The sequence below is a fragment of the Pipistrellus kuhlii genome, unplaced genomic scaffold (genome assembly GCF_014108245.1).
Source record: "Pipistrellus kuhlii isolate mPipKuh1 unplaced genomic scaffold, mPipKuh1.p scaffold_m20_p_1, whole genome shotgun sequence".
In the NCBI taxonomy this organism is placed as follows: domain Eukaryota; kingdom Metazoa; phylum Chordata; class Mammalia; order Chiroptera; family Vespertilionidae; genus Pipistrellus; species Pipistrellus kuhlii.
In genome coordinates this window covers 63,359,049-63,376,243 of record NW_023425404.1, presented here as the reverse complement: position 1 = coordinate 63,376,243, position 17,195 = coordinate 63,359,049, and the positions used below count along the sequence as shown (strand labels likewise).

At 53.7% G+C, this 17,195-nt stretch overlaps 1 protein-coding gene across 5 annotated transcripts in view; it reads left to right on the top strand.

Annotated features, from left to right (window-relative positions):
* LOC118725393 (myosin-7) overlaps positions 1–17,195 on the top strand; it is a 52,205-nt gene that overhangs the window by 21,161 nt on the left and 13,849 nt on the right. For 2 of the 5 annotated variants that reach the window (XM_036449145.2, XM_045584643.1), the window contains 17 exons: positions 8,063–8,206; positions 8,706–8,862; positions 8,953–8,980; positions 9,242–9,353; positions 9,648–9,740; positions 10,460–10,523; positions 10,781–10,879; positions 11,287–11,390; positions 11,476–11,614; positions 12,982–13,250; positions 13,518–13,688; positions 14,841–15,150; positions 15,834–15,904; positions 16,181–16,268; positions 16,356–16,473; positions 16,600–16,723; positions 17,009–17,145. In XM_036449145.2, the coding sequence (XP_036305038.1) occupies positions 8,063–8,206; positions 8,706–8,862; positions 8,953–8,980; positions 9,242–9,353; positions 9,648–9,740; positions 10,460–10,523; positions 10,781–10,879; positions 11,287–11,390; positions 11,476–11,614; positions 12,982–13,250; positions 13,518–13,688; positions 14,841–15,150; positions 15,834–15,904; positions 16,181–16,268; positions 16,356–16,473; positions 16,600–16,723; positions 17,009–17,145 (2,228 nt within the window). Of the gene's footprint in view, positions 1–608; positions 705–827; positions 963–1,572; positions 1,707–6,260; positions 6,344–6,665; positions 6,885–8,062; positions 8,207–8,705; positions 8,863–8,952; positions 8,981–9,241; positions 9,354–9,647; positions 9,741–10,459; positions 10,524–10,780; positions 10,880–11,286; positions 11,391–11,475; positions 11,615–12,981; positions 13,251–13,517; positions 13,689–14,840; positions 15,151–15,833; positions 15,905–16,180; positions 16,269–16,355; positions 16,474–16,599; positions 16,724–17,008; positions 17,146–17,195 lie in introns of those variants that run through there. The other 3 variants (XM_036449154.2, XM_036449164.2, XM_036449174.2) reach the window with 3 other exon arrangements.

Genomic DNA, 17,195 nt, shown 5'->3' with positions numbered 1-17,195 from the left:
CAGGTCACCAGAAAGCAAGTGTGTGGCCTGGCACCATTACCACTAACATACACCGAAAACATGCCAAAGCCATTCAAACAAACTGCAGAACTTTCACTCATACATGAGGTATAGACTTCAGCTTTCCATGGTATTTTCCAGAATCAGACTCTCACTTAGATTTTGTTTCTGTCCAATCCAGAAAGTCACCATCCCTCTAAGCACACTTGTCCTTAATCTCTATCAAGTCTATGACATTCCTCCAGCCCACAAGCCTGCAGTCCAGGTCCCTGCCAGCACCTGCTGGGTTCTAGAACTGAGCGGTTTGTCCTCTGTGGGGCCTTAGGACCTCTGAGGGCCTGCTCCCTGAAGCAGCATGCACATACAATTTTGTGCACAATTTGGAAAATCCTATCAGCTCCCTAAACCCTTTCCTGGTACAAACCATTAAAAATATTTATACTGTGTGTGTGTGTGTGTGTGTGTGTGTGTGTGTTGGGGGGGGGGTGGAATTATAAGGAGAACTTAAATGTAGAACTGGGTCAGGATATTACACTCAGGGTAAAAAAGACAAGTGAAGGGAGGGGGCATGCCTCCTGTGACTGTGCCATCCTCTCTCCTGGCCCCAGACGGAGGAGGACAGGAAGAACCTGCTGCGGCTGCAGGACCTGGTGGACAAGCTGCAGCTGAAGGTCAAAGCCTACAAGCGCCAGGCAGAGGAGGCGGTGAGTGACCTTGCTGGGGACTGAGGAGGGACACTGGAGCCAGTGCCCCTGGCTCGAAGGCTGACCGTGAGCCCTCTCTCACTTCATTCTTCCCCCCACTCCCCACCCCCCAAACCCTTGCAGGAGGAGCAGGCCAACACCAACCTGTCCAAGTTCCGCAAGGTGCAGCATGAACTGGATGAGGCGGAGGAGCGGGCCGACATCGCTGAGTCCCAGGTCAACAAGCTGCGGGCCAAGAGCCGTGACATTGGCCCCAAGGTGGGTTCCTCACTCCTACCCCCAGGCCTTATTAGTGACCCCCATGGTAGCACACCCTCCCACATCAGTGCCCAGACTCAGCCCCCACACAAGGGATGCCTCCTCCTTATTCATTCCCCACAACCAAGCCACAAGGCCCTAGAGGACAAGGTGATTCATCCTCTGTGATTTCTAAGATTCTTCCAGCTCTCGCTTTCAATGACTTTGCAAACCCCAGCCCTAGGGTTTGTCAGCAACTCCAGAAGACCCCCACTGCATATATATGCAGAAGTCCTCCTTCTGTGAGGACTCCAGCTTGTTTCCCCCAACTGCTAGTCTCCACTTTCAACTAGTTTTAGCCTATAACCTTGTCATGCAATCTTAAAGTGGGATCCCGAACACCCTTTGTCCTCACCCACACAGCTCCCTCTCAGACCCCAGAGCCTACCTTCCATCTCTTCCCCTCCTCACCGACCCCTAGGACACATCTCCCAACACCACGGGGCCTCTGCCAGGACACACAGCAGTCCCTCACCCCACCAAGTGCCCGGCTCCCCTTGGTTCTCTGTGCCCATCCCTACCCAGCGCCCACCTTTCTAGAGCTAAGTTGGACTTTGTTTCCTTTCTAAAGGGCTTGAATGAGGAGTAGCCTCGTCACTGCTTCTTGATCTGCTCAGTCCTGAGGATGCCAACAGAATCCCAGTCCTGGAGCCTGCAAAGCAGCCCTTTAGAGGAAGTTGAATAAAGCTATTTTCCTCGAAGTGAGATCCTGCCTCTGGTCTCTTCTTCACTGCCCACCAGCCATAGGGACTGAGACACAGGGGTGGGACACAGGGGAGAGGGAAGAGGGGCAGCTTCACAGGTCAGACCAAGGAGGCCTCCCCAGGAGCCTGTGAGGCTCTGAGCATCCCCAAGGAGCTCCCCTTCACCTCTCCTCCCAGCCCTCTCCCTGGCTCAGAGACAATCGCAATTAAGGAGATTTAGGACTCGCTTAGAGCATGTGAACCCATCTGCAATGACCATACATTCCAGCTCTGATCAATGCTACCTCACCACCACCATCGACAATACTGGAACTGGGCCATGGGGAGGAGGGTCAGTGTGTACCCTCTGAGGTGTGTCCCTTGGGCAGTTAGGGTAATGACCCCCAAACCACAGACAAGTCAGGCCTCTAAGAGGGCACAAGGACTTGCAACTGTAGCCCACTACTCTTCTAGACACAGCCTCTACTGTCTCCAACCAACCCCGGAGGCCAGCACCCCTCTACCCAGTTAACCAAGACAACTGTACGCTCAGCCCACCTTCATCTCTTCCTTCTCTCCCAGGGCCTGGCACCCTCCATCCTTTCTTCTCTCTCATTTCTTCCCACTATCATTTCTGTTCAAAAGACCCTCCTCATCCAGACTTGCTGGAAATGGGGAATCTTTGGCTCATTTATTGCAGGGCATCTGCAGGGGAGGCAGGTAGAGGAGGGACTGGGGAGAGTCATGTTTTAGCAGGACTCTGGGGAAGAGGAGGGCTGAGTAGATGGAGGACTGGGAGGAGGAAGCAAGCCCCACTACAACTAAACTCCAGCCCCCCTGGAGTCACTGACACACCTGGGCTGCTTAGCACAGGCCTAGGACAGGCCATAGAGGGCCAGGACTCAGGGAGCAATGGGACTGTCGGTCTCCTACTGATGCTCCTGAAGCCTTGCTTCTACCCTAGACTGAACCTCCCCAACCCCACCACACACAGCCACTCCCAACCAACCTCTTGTTCCTTCCCAACCTCTGAGCATTGAAGACAACAGTCAGAGGGAGGGCAAGGGCCTATCCCAGGAAGGAGGGATGCCAGTGTCTGATTATAGGAGGGGAAGGGAGAGGGGAGAAAGGGAAGAGGAAAGACCTGAGGAAGTGACAGTGAAGAGAGGGAACTCGGGGGTCAGGAGGACCAGGAAAACCAACAAAAAGAAAAGATGCTGCAAGTGAGGAGAAAGGATCCACAGGCCCTCCCACCTTTCTCCCGGCACCTTTCCCATTCTCCCACCGTAGGACACTCCTCTTCTTAGGAAGGACTTGGAGAGCAATGAGGATATTGGTAGATAAAAAAGAGGGACACCCAGAGAATCTACGCTCCCACAGCAGAAGACAGAGCAAGAGCTGGTCACTGAGAGAACAGCAGCAACAGTGGGTGTGAGAGGGAACTGGCAGCTGAGCCACAGGAGGGGAGGGTGCTAAGAGGGCATGGGAGAGGAGACGGGAGGGTGAGCCTTGGATAGAGGAGCCGGAAGAGCTGAGGGGGTGATCCCGGACAAAGGAAAGAATACTGGGTCACCTTCAGATGCAAGGAAAATCAGGACAGATGAGGAAAACAGTGAGATTGGAGAGAGGTCAATGAAGACTCTGGAGGAAGACGTAAAGGCAGAGATGACAGAGGGCAAGCAGAGGTCAGGCTTAGAGAAGGCAGAGACTCATGAAATGTACACATGTCAGACCCCAAGACAGGCAGAAACATGGCAGATGCCAGCTCTGACTTTGAGCAAGGGAACCAGGCAGAGGGAAAGGATGGTCAAACACAGAGGCAGACAAACCCAAGGAGCCAGGCAGAGACACTACCTGGTGCCCTACCTACCCATCCCCTACCTGTGGCAGGAGTCTCCATTCCATGCCCCTGCACTCCAGGACTTCCAGCAGAATGAGGAGCTGCTTTGGAAAGCAGCTGAGGGAGGATGAAGAGCGGGTTTGGATGTGAGAGCCAGGGCAGTGGAAGGGGCCTAAGAAAGGAAGAGGGCAAACCAGAACACAGAGGGGGCAGAGCCCTGGAACCAAGCTAGCCCCTTCCCTCCCCCTCCTTCCATAGGAGACAATGAGAACTTCCTGCCATCCCTCACCCCCTTCGCCACCTACATGAAGTCTGGGAACACAGGGTTTCCTGAGGACAAAGCCTTATCTTTGTCACCTGGACCTGACCCAGTCTGACCTGCTGTTCTCAGCCCCTTATCATGTCCCCAGCGCCATGGGAACAAGCAGTGACACACTGAGCCAAGAGCTAACCCCCCAGCTTGCACAATGGAGCCTCAAGTGACCTAGAGCTAGGGACAGGTGGCCTGTCTCCCTTGGGGGTAACAATTTAACATATGCACCTGCAGGAGATGGGGATGTGGCGTTGACTTACAGGACACTGGATATAGCATATAAGTCCTCTGGAGACAACTGTGTATTCCTGAGTCCGATAATGGGGCAGTGGAGGGTCCCAGGGAGTTGGGGACCCTGGGAGAGAAGCCACATATTTAATGGAAAGCTCCCCTACCCGGAGAATGTGACCCCTGTGTGTCCTACCCACCTCCGCACTTGAGCTATATTGAGAGGTGACAGTAGATGGGCCGGGGTGGGGCTGGGAGAATATTCTTGGGTGTGAGAGTGTGGGGAAGCCAGAGCAGGGGAGGCTGGCTTTGTTTTCTGAACACAATGTCCGCTTAGTCATGACAGGCACGGCTGCAGAAGACCTGACACCTACTGCCTCTGAGAGGTGGCATCTGTGGAGGTTGGGGAGGGGGGGCCTTAATGCTCTGGGCACTTGGGGACATCATGAAGGAAGGCATGTAAGTATGAGCCTCAGGAGGGTTGGAAGGGGCACCAGAGTTCTACCTGGGAGGGGGTGGCAGACTGCAGAGCTCCACCCCACCCCCACCCCAAGCAACACACAGGCTAGGGTCCAACTGGTGCAAATCCCCAGGCCTGCCAGGCCCCAGCCAGCGGGGCAGCACCTGTACTCTCTGGCAGTCCAGAGAGGCGGAAGGGAGAAGTCCCCCACCCCAACCCCTCTTCCCTCAGGCCCCAGGGATTAATGCTTCTGGACTCTCCCCATGCCCTCGCTGCCCCCCACCAGGAGCAAAGGGTGGCAGAGGGAGAGTAAGAGCTTATGTGTGCAAACGTGGATGTACAAGTGTGCATATCAGTGTGCATCACAGCAAGTAAGAAAATTTTCAAGCTTCAGTTTATAAGTATGAAAATTCTGCATGTGTGTGGCTAAGAATGGGTGTGGTAGTCAAGTCCATATGTAAGGTCATTGGACTGTGAGTCTACGTACAGATCTGCTGAGCTGCATGAGGGATCCACCTTCCTGTTTGAGAGGCTGGACAATGGGTACTGTATCAGGAACATCAGAGGAGGGGCTGGGGGGCTCCAGATGTGTCCCCAGGGCAGCACAGCCTTAGGTGCCTGGGAGGACACCTTTGTAAAAAGTTGGGGAACAGAAGGAAACAGGACACAGTCTTTGTGCTGAGAGGACAGCACTGAGGTCATGGAGCTAAGCAGTAGACTCCCTCCTGGGCATCCTGGCTCCAGCTCCCAGTCCCTAGCTCTGTAAGACTCCAGGGCAGAGGGAGAGACGCCCCAGCCTGTGGCCATGTGAGAGGGTAAGAAAGATGGAGGGAGCCCGTGGCTGGGAGGCAGGGGACAAGCCATCTGGGTTACAAGAGAAGGTGACCCTCACCCAGTGTGCTCAACTCACCCTTCAGGTTAAAAATAACCAAGGTAAGGGCCTGGTGGGGCGGGGGAAGTGGTGTGAGAAGGTCCTGTCTTCCCAATATCTGCCCATCAGTCCTTTGGAGGGGAGGAATGTGCCCAAGGACTAAAAAAAGGCCCTGGGGCCAGAGGAGCTGGGGTAACAGACCTTTCATGGGCAAATCTGGAGGCCTGGTTGTCCTTCTCTCACCTCCAGAGCCAAAGGATCAAGGGAGGAGGAGCTAGCAGAGGAGAGAGGTGGGAGGGAGGGTCCCTCCGGAAGGACACCAAATTTAGGAAGGGGGTGGGGGCAGCGGGATATAAAAAGAGCGAGCTGCTGAGGACAGACACTCCTTTGAACCAGGTAAGAGGGGGTTTGGGTGGGGCTCTGTGGCTCACTCCAGAGCTTTCACCTGCGAGATTCTGCCTTCATGGGAATGGGGTGTGAGTCGGTGGGAGGCCCAAGGTGCTGCTCGCACTGACTGCCTTTCTCCAGCCCCAGGAAGTTCCCACTGACAGAGAGGAGAACCCACCGAAAAAAAACCCAGAAACCTCTTTTCTTCTCCCATCTGCATTTCTTTCTTGCATCCATCATCTGCTGTCTATGTCCTCCCCACCCTGTCTCCATCTTGCTCCCCCTCTTCTAATGATTTCCCTCTCTTTGCCTGGTTTTATTTTGCCGCTTAGTCCTTGTCATACTTCTATGTCTCTCCCCTTTGCTCTTCCTTCTTGCTGTGTGTTCTAATTTCCTTGCCTCTCTCTGTTTTCAACGCTGATTCCACGCACTCTCTCTTCTCCTGGTCGATCTTCCTCCACGGATCTTCATCCTCCTGGTCTGTTCTCTCTGCCGGACTACACCTCTCTGGCTCCACCGTGGTCCAGGCTCTTCAGGATTCTTTGTGAGGTGAAAACCAGGTGAGAACCACCCAATTTTCTCCTGGGAGGCAGGTTGCTAGACCAGGGGCTCACTGTCACTCCTTTAAGCTGCTTAAGCACATCCCTTTAGCAAGATCCAGCCAGTTCCACCCCCGCAGACCCTCACGGAGATTCCTCTTTGGTGTCACTTCAGAGGGCAAGGGAAACAGAACTTGAGTGGGGAGGGCTGGACCCAAGCCAGGTGCTTCTCAAAGGAGGGGTGAGGGGAGAATGTTAGGGCCCAGTTGGTGAGAAGGTGGGACAGGGAGTGGGGGTACAGAGGGCAGTGCCACTCACTGAAGCCTGGGCCCTCCTGTCTCAGTCACAGAGAAGCAGCAAGATGACGGATGCCCAGATGGCGGATTATGGGCCAGCGGCCCAGTACCTCCGAAAATCAGAGAAGGAGCGTCTGGAGGCCCAGACACGGCCCTTCGACATCCGCACTCAGTGCTTTGTGCCTGACGATAAGGAGGAGTTTGTCAAGGCCAAGATCATATCCAGGGAAGGGGGCAAGGTCACTGCTGAGACCGAAAATGGCAAGGTGTGTGAAGCACAGGGCCAGGGGGAGGGGAAGAAAGGTTTGGGGGGAGGTGCCAGGATGAAGCCACTTGCAGTGGGAGCTGATGGGTCCTGGAGAAGAGCCAAAGCCAGTGGGGGTGCAGGACATGCCCCCTTGAGGAGCCAGGGTCTGAGTGAGAGTGGACCTGAGCAGGTAGCCAGGCACCACCCCAGCATTGCACACCCCTTGCCCGAGAGGATGCTGGAAATCTCAGCTAATTTCCTCCTCGGAGGAGTCTCCTTGATAGAAGGCATAGTCACATCAAACAGTTCTCTTCAGGAGCTTGCATCCCTCTTCTCTGTGCCGCAGTTCCCTCCATAAACGAACTCTCCCAAATTCCCCTCACCCAAACCAAGAGCAAACCCACAGACCCAGGTGAACACAAAGAGCAGGAACTCTTTAGCTGAATGCTCAGTCCTGGGGCTGGAGACCGGCACTCAGAAGCCCTGGGTCCCTGGTCCCTCACACCAGCCCTGAGAATTACCCCTGGTCACCAGTGCAGCTCAGAGCCATGTGCCTTGCAGGCACACTGATTAAACGTTGCGTTCATTGAGGTGTGGAATAGCGGACCACAACCCACTGGGGGCTTTGACTCTTACCCAGCTCTGCCACCACTAGCCACCCTACCAGCACATCATTTAATTATTCAGGCCTCAGCTTCCTCCACTGTAACAAATACTGGAATACCTGCCTGCAGAATCTAATGACAACAGAGCATGGCAAACTCACCAGTGCCAATCAAACCACAGTGACAGTGGCCAGTGTGGAGGTAGGGTGGTTGGGTGAGCTGCCTTTCCAGTAGAGGTGAAGGTTTGCCTCAGGCACTGCCCTGGAGTCACAGGGAGGGGTGTGCACAGACGGCAGAGGTGACAGCTTCTCCAGGTTTGCCCCAAATGGGGACTGAACAGTAATAGTAATAGGCACAGGGTCTGAGGTACTGACAAGACACAGGAACTCTAGGATGGTCTCCAGGGTGGGAGAGACGGTGAGTGGGCAAACTTTCTGAGAAGCTCTGGGACAGGGCCTGGGCACTGGCCGGAGGAGAGTGGTGGAGAGAGGCCAGGTTGTGGCCTGTGTTCTGGGAGGCCAGTGGGTGAGGCTGGTGACTACAGACTGGGAGGTATGCTCATTCTGTCCTGCTGCCCATGCTCCCTCCCTAGACGGTGACCCTGAAGGAGGACCAGGTGATGCAGCAGAACCCGCCCAAGTTCGACAAGATCGAGGACATGGCCATGCTGACCTTCCTGCACGAGCCCGCCGTGCTCTTCAACCTCAAGGAGCGCTACGCGGCCTGGATGATCTATGTGAGTGCATTTTTTTCTTTTTTCTTTTTTAATATATTTTATTGGTTTTTTTTTTACAGAAAGGAAGGGAGAGGGATAGAGAATTAGAAACATCGATGAGAGAGAAACATTGGCCAGTTGCCTCCTGCACACCCCCTACCGGGGATGTACCTGCAACCAAGGTACATGCCCTTGACCGGAATCGAACCTGGGACCTTTCAGTCCGCAGGCCAACGCTCTATCCACTGAGCCAAACCGGTTTCGGCTGTGTGAATGCATTCTGCACATGGCAGGGAGCCCATCCTGGACTAAGAGCAAAGTATGGCAGGGCAACATTGCCAAGGGGAGAAGGTCAACACTCTCCCAAGGGGCCCAGCACACCCCCTCCTTCATCCTCTTCCTGCCCTTGGTCAGCTGCAGGAAGACAGGCACCAGCTGGTGACCAGGGACTCTCCTGCCAGCCACCACTGCCCGTCCTGGGTTCTCCCAGCCTCTCATACCTGTCTGTCTCCTGCTCCAGACCTACTCAGGCCTCTTCTGCGTCACCGTCAACCCCTACAAGTGGCTGCCGGTGTACAACTCGGAGGTGGTGGCTGCCTACCGGGGCAAGAAGAGGAGCGAGGCCCCGCCTCACATCTTCTCCATCTCCGACAACGCCTATCAGTACATGCTGACAGGTGAGCCCTGTGGCCCTGCCCTGTGCCCCCTCAGCCATGGACCTAGGCCCTCAGCCCTGACCCCACTGCCTGTCCTCTTTTCTCTTCCAGATCGGGAGAACCAGTCCATTCTCATCACGTGAGTGAGCGCCACACACCCACAGGGGCGCTTGGGGGACCGAGGCGGTTCCTAAGGAATGGTTTAAGGTTGTGATTGAAAGGAGTGCAGGGTGCTGGGCTTTCAGAGGAGGGCTAGAGTAACCAATGATGATAGGCAAATTCTCCTGGTGGTGGAGGTCAGATGGCCAGGACTCTGAGGGAGGAGAGGCAGTGCTACTAGGAAGCTCCAAATGGAGATCAGTGAGACTCCTAGGTTCTGATGGGTCCCTATTGCCTCCAGCGGAGAATCTGGGGCCGGGAAGACTGTGAACACGAAACGTGTCATCCAGTATTTTGCCAGCATTGCAGCCATCGGTGACCGTGGCAAGAAGGACAGTGCCAATGCAAACAAGGTACGGATGGACCACAGGCTTGGGAGAAGGGGTCTGGGCAGGCTGACCCTGGTGACCCTGCGCCTTGCCCTGTTGACATTGCTCAAGATTTTCCTGGCAAAAGACACACACTCTGGGTACAGGTATGGCCCTTTGAATGGCTCCTACAGTAAGATGAAGTGGGTCAGGGGAAAACCTCCCCAGCAGTGCACCCAGCCCCAACCCCATTCGCCAGGCCCAGAGCAGCCCCCTGCCCTCTACTCCAGCACCTACAGGTAGACAGAGGTGAACTCCCAAGTTCTGCTTCCCCTGCAGGGCACCCTGGAGGACCAGATCATCCAGGCCAACCCTGCCCTGGAGGCCTTCGGCAACGCCAAGACCGTCCGGAATGACAACTCTTCCCGATTTGTGAGTGCCCTTTACCGCTGCCTCATCTGGCCTTGACAAAAAAAGGGGCTGCTAGCCCTGGCTGGGTGGCTTGGTTAGTTGGAGTGTCATCCCATACATCAGAAAGGTTGCAGGTTTGATTCCAGGTCATGTTACATACCTAACTTTCAGGTTCGATATCTCTCTCTCTCTCTCTCTCTCTCTCTCTCTCTCTCTCTCTCTCTCTCTCTCTCTCTCTCTCTCTCTCTCCTTCTGACTTAGCCTGGTTCCCTGGGTTCTGGGAACTCAAGAAAAGAGACCTGGAGTAACCACAGCTGTTCCATAGCAAGAAATGGAGGAGATTTGGTCACATTCTAGATTTTCCTTATTTCTGTTTCCAGAACTTTTCCACATTCGAGTGGAAAAGGACATAGACATTGGAGCCAATTCTCCAGCTTTATACTCGGCCAGCAAGTTCCACACCTGTCTGAACCCTAGTCCCTTAGTCATTGAAGCAGGTTGTAATAGCCACTGAAAAGATTACATAAGGTCATATCAGAAGTACAACCAGGAGGCATTCTCTCTGTGCATATTCCCATGCCAACGTTTCTATTCTGAGATCCCTGTGTTGATAATATTAATACTAAACTGGGACCCCCAAACAGGCCATTTACATTTCCAGGGAATTCTGAGTTGTGTTGTTGAGATCCAAGATCTCCATTCTGGCCAGTCCCTCACTCCTTGTCCCATCTTCTCCCCAGGGGAAATTCATCAGGATCCACTTTGGAGCCACTGGAAAGTTGGCTTCTGCAGACATAGAGACTTGTGAGTATGCAGGCAGCCCTGCCCACTTTTCCTTGTCCTCCTCCTCTGCTTTCTCTCCTGAGGGTGGCCCTGTTTTATCATTTCCCCTCCATCTTCTGTCTTTGTCTACATCTTCCTCTTGGCTTAAGTTTAGACCTTTGTTCCTCAAACTGTGGTTTTCCCCTGACCCACTTCATCTTACTGTAGGAGCCTGATCACTCTTTGGCTGATTGACTCTCCCCTTCTTTACCCACCTTCCTCTCCTCTCCTCACTTCAGATCTCCTAGAGAAGTCCCGAGTGATCTGCCAGCTCAAGTCTGAGAGGAACTACCACATCTTCTACCAGATCCTGTCCAACAAGAAGCCAGAGTTGCTGGGTGAGCCCGACCCCATGCCCCTGCTGCCCCACTGTCCTCCCCAAGCAGGGCAGGTGCCCTCCATCTCCTCACCCTGCCTGCCACCCCACTCACCTCTCTCCTCCTTCCATCTGCTCAGTTGCTTTCTCTTTCTGCCCCTATTTGGGTCTGCCTGCATTACCTCTTGCCTCCCTTTTCACTCTTTTGTTGTCATATTTTCTCCTACTCATTGTTGGCTTTCTCATTCTCCTCTTCATTTGCCTCTCCTTCTTATAAGTGTCATTTCTTCACTGTCCTCCCCTCCTGTGTCCCCTTCATCTTCACATAGTTTTCATTTCTTTTGAAGTTGCTCTACAGTTCTTGCTAACTGTTCTCGGGCCTCTCTTCCATTCTCCCACATCTTCCTGCCCTGCCCCTTGCCTGGACAGACATGCTGCTGGTCACCAACAACCCCTACGACTATACCTTCGTGTCTCAGGGAGAGGTGTCTGTGGCCTCCATCGATGACTCTGAGGAGCTCCTGGCCACAGATGTGAGTGAGGAGGTGGTGTGAGGGCTTCAGAGGGCTCCTGAATCACCCACTCCAACCACCTTTTTGCCTCTCTTGGTCTGTTCAGAGTGCCTTTGACGTGCTGGGCTTCACTGCTGAGGAGAAATCCGGTGTCTACAAGCTGACGGGAGCCATCATGCACTACGGAAACATGAAGTTCAAGCAGAAGCAGCGGGAAGAGCAGGCAGAGCCTGATGGCACCGAAGGTTCGAGGGCAGGAGGGCAGGCACCGGGAAGGCCTGAGGAGCTGGGTGTCACATGTCAAGAGGAGACAGTCTCCTGGGAGCAGGGTTTCCCACACTTTGTCCAAAAGTGGTACCTTTTAACAATTCTTAAGGAGCTAGGTACAACAATAGAGGAATTGGAGGAAACCAGAAGTCTGACAAACTGGTGGCCAGAGGGAGAGTCTTTTTCCAAGGGGCAGGCTCTGCCCCCACTCTCTCCCTATTCAGCCTTGCCTCCAGGCTTTCTCCTCTGGTGGAGCTTAGCCAAGCCTCTGGCCACTCACTGTCCCCAAAGAGGACCTAAGGCTTGTGGTGTAGATGGATGTGGTGAGGGCTGAGGAGGAAGAGGGACATGAGAAAGATGGGAAGACAGGGAGACACCCCCTCCCCCAATCCTCTTAACTCCAGCAATACCAACCAAAAATGAGTTGGGAAATTTTCCTCCTATGCTTAAATCTTACCAGAGCCCAGAAAAATACAGCCCCTGAGCTCTGCAGATTCCCATCATTGATGCAGTGTGCATGTGGGGGTGTCCAGCCCTTGGGTGAGCCCTTCACAGGCTCTGTGCCTTGCTGGTTAGGAGGCACAGGACAGGGGTTCGAACACAACCCAGGGCCCACCCCTCTGGGCCCCAGTTTCTTCCTCAGTGAAATGGAGGGCAGTCCTTTCCAGCTCCCTCCGAGGCTGTTGCAAGAATTCTTTGAGAAGGAGATGTGGTGTGAATAGTGATAAGACAAATACCTGAGAATATTCCTCTTGCCCTACCTTTGAGGACCCCTTCTCTGTGTCTGTCCACATCCAAATGCCAAGCCTGGATGCCATGATAGCCATGTCACCAGTTATCACAAAATGCTTGAAATTAAACCAAACAGATTCCCTCTAAATAAAGGTGATGTGTTGGATGGCACATTTAGAGAGCTGGGAGTTGGGGGTGGGGATTGAGGGGTTTGTCCAACATGCTGTTAGGAACTTAATTTGCCAGTCAGTCAAGTTGGTCAACATTGGATTAAGTACAGCAATACCCAATGCTGGGTCAATCCTGGGAAGGGAAAGAAAGAGGAAGGGAGCAGAGCACATCTCCTCCCATCCCTGCCCTGGAGAGATGAGGAGGTGCAGTGAGCTTGGGGACATGCTAACGCAGTGCTAGTGAAGGGCCTGGACCAGAGACACCCAGCAGACATAAAGATGGGGGCATTGTGATAGGCTCTGGGTGAATGGAAGGGCCTGGGCTTCAGTCTGACCCAGACACATACTGGAGTTGGACCTAATGCTTCAGAAAGACTCTGGCCCTGGGGCAGGGAAAGAGGGTCTGTTGAAAGTGCTTGCTTACTCCTTTTCTTTTCCACCAGATGCCGACAAGTCCGCCTACCTCATGGGGCTGAACTCAGCCGACCTGCTCAAGGGGCTGTGTCACCCTCGGGTGAAAGTGGGCAATGAGTATGTCACCAAAGGGCAGAGCGTGCAGCAGGTGTACTACTCCATTGGGGCACTGGCCAAGTCAGTGTATGAGAAGATGTTCAACTGGATGGTGGTACGGATCAACGCCACCCTGGAGACCAAGCAGCCGCGCCAGTACTTCATTGGAGTCTTGGACATCGCTGGCTTTGAGATCTTTGATGTGAGTGAGGGGAGCCCTGGGAGTAGGGGGAACAATAATGCACTCATTGACACGTGGGTCATAAGCCAGACAGCTGAAAGGCAAGTGGGGTTCAGCAGTGACAGAGGCAGTCAGCATCCTATCTTCAGAGGGTACTCCCTCCATGCCCTAACAGGGGAAGAGACCAGCCACAGTCCTAACTGGGCTGGACACGACCCTGGGGCTGAGCCTACTAGCCATGCGGACACTTGCCTACCTGACCCGCCTCTGCCCTCATCCCCCCTGCAGTTCAACAGCTTCGAGCAGCTCTGCATCAACTTCACCAACGAGAAGCTGCAGCAGTTCTTCAACCACCACATGTTCGTGCTGGAGCAGGAGGAGTACAAGAAGGAGGGCATCGAGTGGGAGTTCATTGACTTCGGCATGGACCTGCAGGCCTGCATCGACCTCATTGAGAAGGTGCCGCCTCAGCCCGTTGACTGTGTTTGCTTCCCCCACCATCCCAAACATAGTGACGGTTTCATCCCTTCTACAACCAAGAAACTAGAGTCCCCAGAATCCCAAGCCTCCTGCTTCCACCCACTATGGGGGTCACAGGCATACAGAGGACAAGCCCCTTCCTTCTGTTCCCAGGGCCTTGTCTTCACAGTGGTCACATCTGTGTCTTAAGAGGGGGATGTAGTGAATGAGGACTCCTGGCCCTCTGACACTCCATGGAAAGTGTCACTCATAGAATGATCATAGGCTGAAACTAGAGATGCAGGCTTCCCATTCTCCCCCTTCACTGAGAAAAGCCCGTCTTCAGCCCCTCTGACCTAAAGACTCGGGAGACAAGCATGAAGCTTATGGAAGGCTCCCAGTGAAGACTTGCCCTCATGGTGCCCTTGGGCTTTGCTGGTACAAACCAGAATCCAGAGACACTGACCCTCATCCAGCCTAGCTACTGTCCTTCAGGAAAGCGTCCCACAGGCTTTGGGTGATGATCTAGGGTACCATGCTTCCAAATGCCTCAAAATCCCCTGAAACTGTATGTAAAAGAGTGTATGTGAGGGTGTGTCTGTCTGTGTGTATATATACACACATTTTCCTGGGGAGGCAGTCTTTGCTTCATCAAATTTTCAACAGGATTCTTGCCCCAAGAAAAGTCAAGAACCACCATGCTTTCAGAAGAGCAGGATGTTGTGCAGACCCTGGATCCCCGTAACCCTCTTGCAGAATTCTTCCCTGTCCTATAGATAGGGGTCTGGCCAGCCCTGCAGTCTGGTGGCTCTGACACACATCTGTCCCTGCCTTCACTGTCCTCTGAGGTGGGAGCCATCCAGGAAGGCAGAGCTATGCTGAGAGACCTTGGGGGCCTGGCAGGATGATTAGGGGTACATGGTTCTTCATTGGGTATTCTGGGGGCAGAAAGAGGTTATATATGCCAGATTTGAATATAATTGGATTTAGGTTAAGTCCAAGAACATTTGCTTCCTATATGAGGACAAAAGATGACAGCAGGCCCTCTGTGGCCTGTCAGCTACACTGGGCTGATGCGCTGTCATAATGTGGGACTCTGAAAGCCTGGTATGTGCTCATTGATGCTTCTCTACCTCCCCACCATGCTCTCAGCCCATGGGCATCATGTCCATCCTGGAGGAGGAGTGCATGTTCCCCAAGGCCACAGACACGACCTTCAAGGCCAAGCTGTACGACAACCACTTGGGCAAATCCAACAACTTCCAGAAGCCTCGCAATATCAAGGGGAAGCAGGAAGCCCACTTCTCCCTGGTCCACTATGCCGGCACCGTGGACTATAACATCCAGGGCTGGCTGGAGAAGAACAAAGACCCACTGAATGAGACGGTGGTGGGCTTGTACCAGAAGTCCTCCCTCAAACTCATGGCCACACTCTTCTCTTCATATGCAGCCGCTGAAGCTGGTAAGGGCGGCCTCTGCACTGGGCCAGAGCACTTATGGAGGTACAAGGGGCCAGGGTCTCACTGTTTCAAAGTTCATGACTCTAAAGGTGGGGGGGGGGTGTATGAGTCATTGATTGGGGGGTAGAAGGTGCAACAGTAGTCCGTCTGTACCCCTTCTGTGAAAAAGGTATGTTCCACTGTGTTATGGATATCGGTATATATGTCATGTGTCATCTTAAGATTGTGAGCACCTGATGTCAGTGAGTGTAACACACACATCACTTAGCCGAGCCCAGCATTAGAATGTGCCTGCACGATGTTTCAGTAAACTCTGAGAGGATCGCTGAACAAATGAGCCTCCAGGTCAGAAAAGGAAGAGGAAGGGTATGGACTGAAATGAGGAGGATGAAATACCAGAAGTAGAAAATGGGAAGATGTAAGCATGAAGGGTAGGGTTAGAAGAGGGTGAAGAAGAGAGCTTATACTATTTCAGCACCTGCGTTGTGGCAAGCACTGGTGACATGCTTAGATGCTGATCTTATCTAATCTTCTGCACATCTTTAGAGGTACTTACTACCCTCCTCACCAAAAAACTGAGACTTGGACATAAGAAAGTCACACAGCTAGTGAGACAGTCCTGCCCCTGCCTAAGGCTCCTCTGTTTAAAGCTCTTGTTCACCATTCCTTCTCTTCTTTTTAGCGGCGGAGAGCAGTAAAAGCAAAGGAAGCAAGAAAAAGGGCTCATCCTTTCAGACAGTGTCAGCTGTCCACAGGGTAAGGAGGACCCAGGGACCTGTGGTGGGCAGGCCCAGTCCAGAGCCGGGGGTGCACCAACATTACCTAATGCTCTAAGTTTGGGGAAGAAAGAAGCACAAGCTGATTGATCATTTTGGCATGTAAATTCTACACAAGCTTTAACTCATCATAAATTATGTGTCAAGTCCTTAGCCTTTTTGAGGGTTCTGGTGGCAGACTGTCTGGGGCCCAGGGCTCAGAGACCAAGGGGTTGGTTCCTGTAGCTCCTGACTCCCTCCTCTCACCCATCCCCAGGAGAATCTGAACAAGCTGATGGCCAACCTGAAGACCACCCACCCTCACTTCGTGCGGTGCATCATCCCCAATGAGCGGAAGGCTCCAGGTGAGCCATGCCGAAGAGTCTAGTCTGGGAAAGGCACTTGGCTCATTTTCCCTGAGGCTGACCCCTCTCTCCTCTCCACTGCTGCAGGGGTGATGGACAACCCACTGGTCATGCACCAGCTGCGCTGCAATGGCGTGCTGGAGGGCATCCGCATCTGTAGGAAAGGCTTTCCCAACCGTATCCTCTATGGAGACTTCCGGCAGAGGTGGGTACGGGGAGCAGGGGGAGCCCAGGTGGCCTTTGTGAGGAATAGAGTCTGCAGGTGGCCCAAATTTTGTGAGAAGAGCTGGCCAGTGCAGAACATGGGTGAATTCAGCCCCCTCCCTCCCAGGTATCGCATCCTGAACCCAGCGGCCATTCCTGAAGGGCAGTTCATTGACAGCAGAAAAGGGGCAGAGAAGCTGCTAGGTTCCCTGGACATTGACCACAACCAGTACAAGTTTGGCCACACCAAGGTGAGTCTGGAGCTCCACAGGGTGGACTTGCAGGGCGTGCAGCCATGTTGAGCAGAGCAGCTGGGAGTTTGGAGGGCAGACCCCTGATTCCTGGCTTGCTGTTTCAACCCAAAGGCTTGAAGGCAGGCTTCCTTTCTCTCTTGTCTTCCACATTTCACTGCCAGGTCTGGAATGAGCAGGTGATGTGTCCCCTGGAAGCTCAGCCAGGGTCTTCCACCCTCTTCCTCCATCCTGCATACCCTTCTCTGAAGCTTCAACACCCTTGGCTCTCCCCCTTGTCCACAGGTGTTCTTCAAGGCGGGGCTGCTGGGGCTGCTGGAGGAGATGCGAGATGAGAGGCTGAGCCGCATCATCACCCGCATTCAAGCCCAGGCTCGGGGACAGCTCATGCGCACTGAGTTCAAGAAGATCGTGGAGCGCAGGTGAGGCAAAAGAGAAGGGAGAGATGTCCCCAGAGATGTAAGAAGCCGAC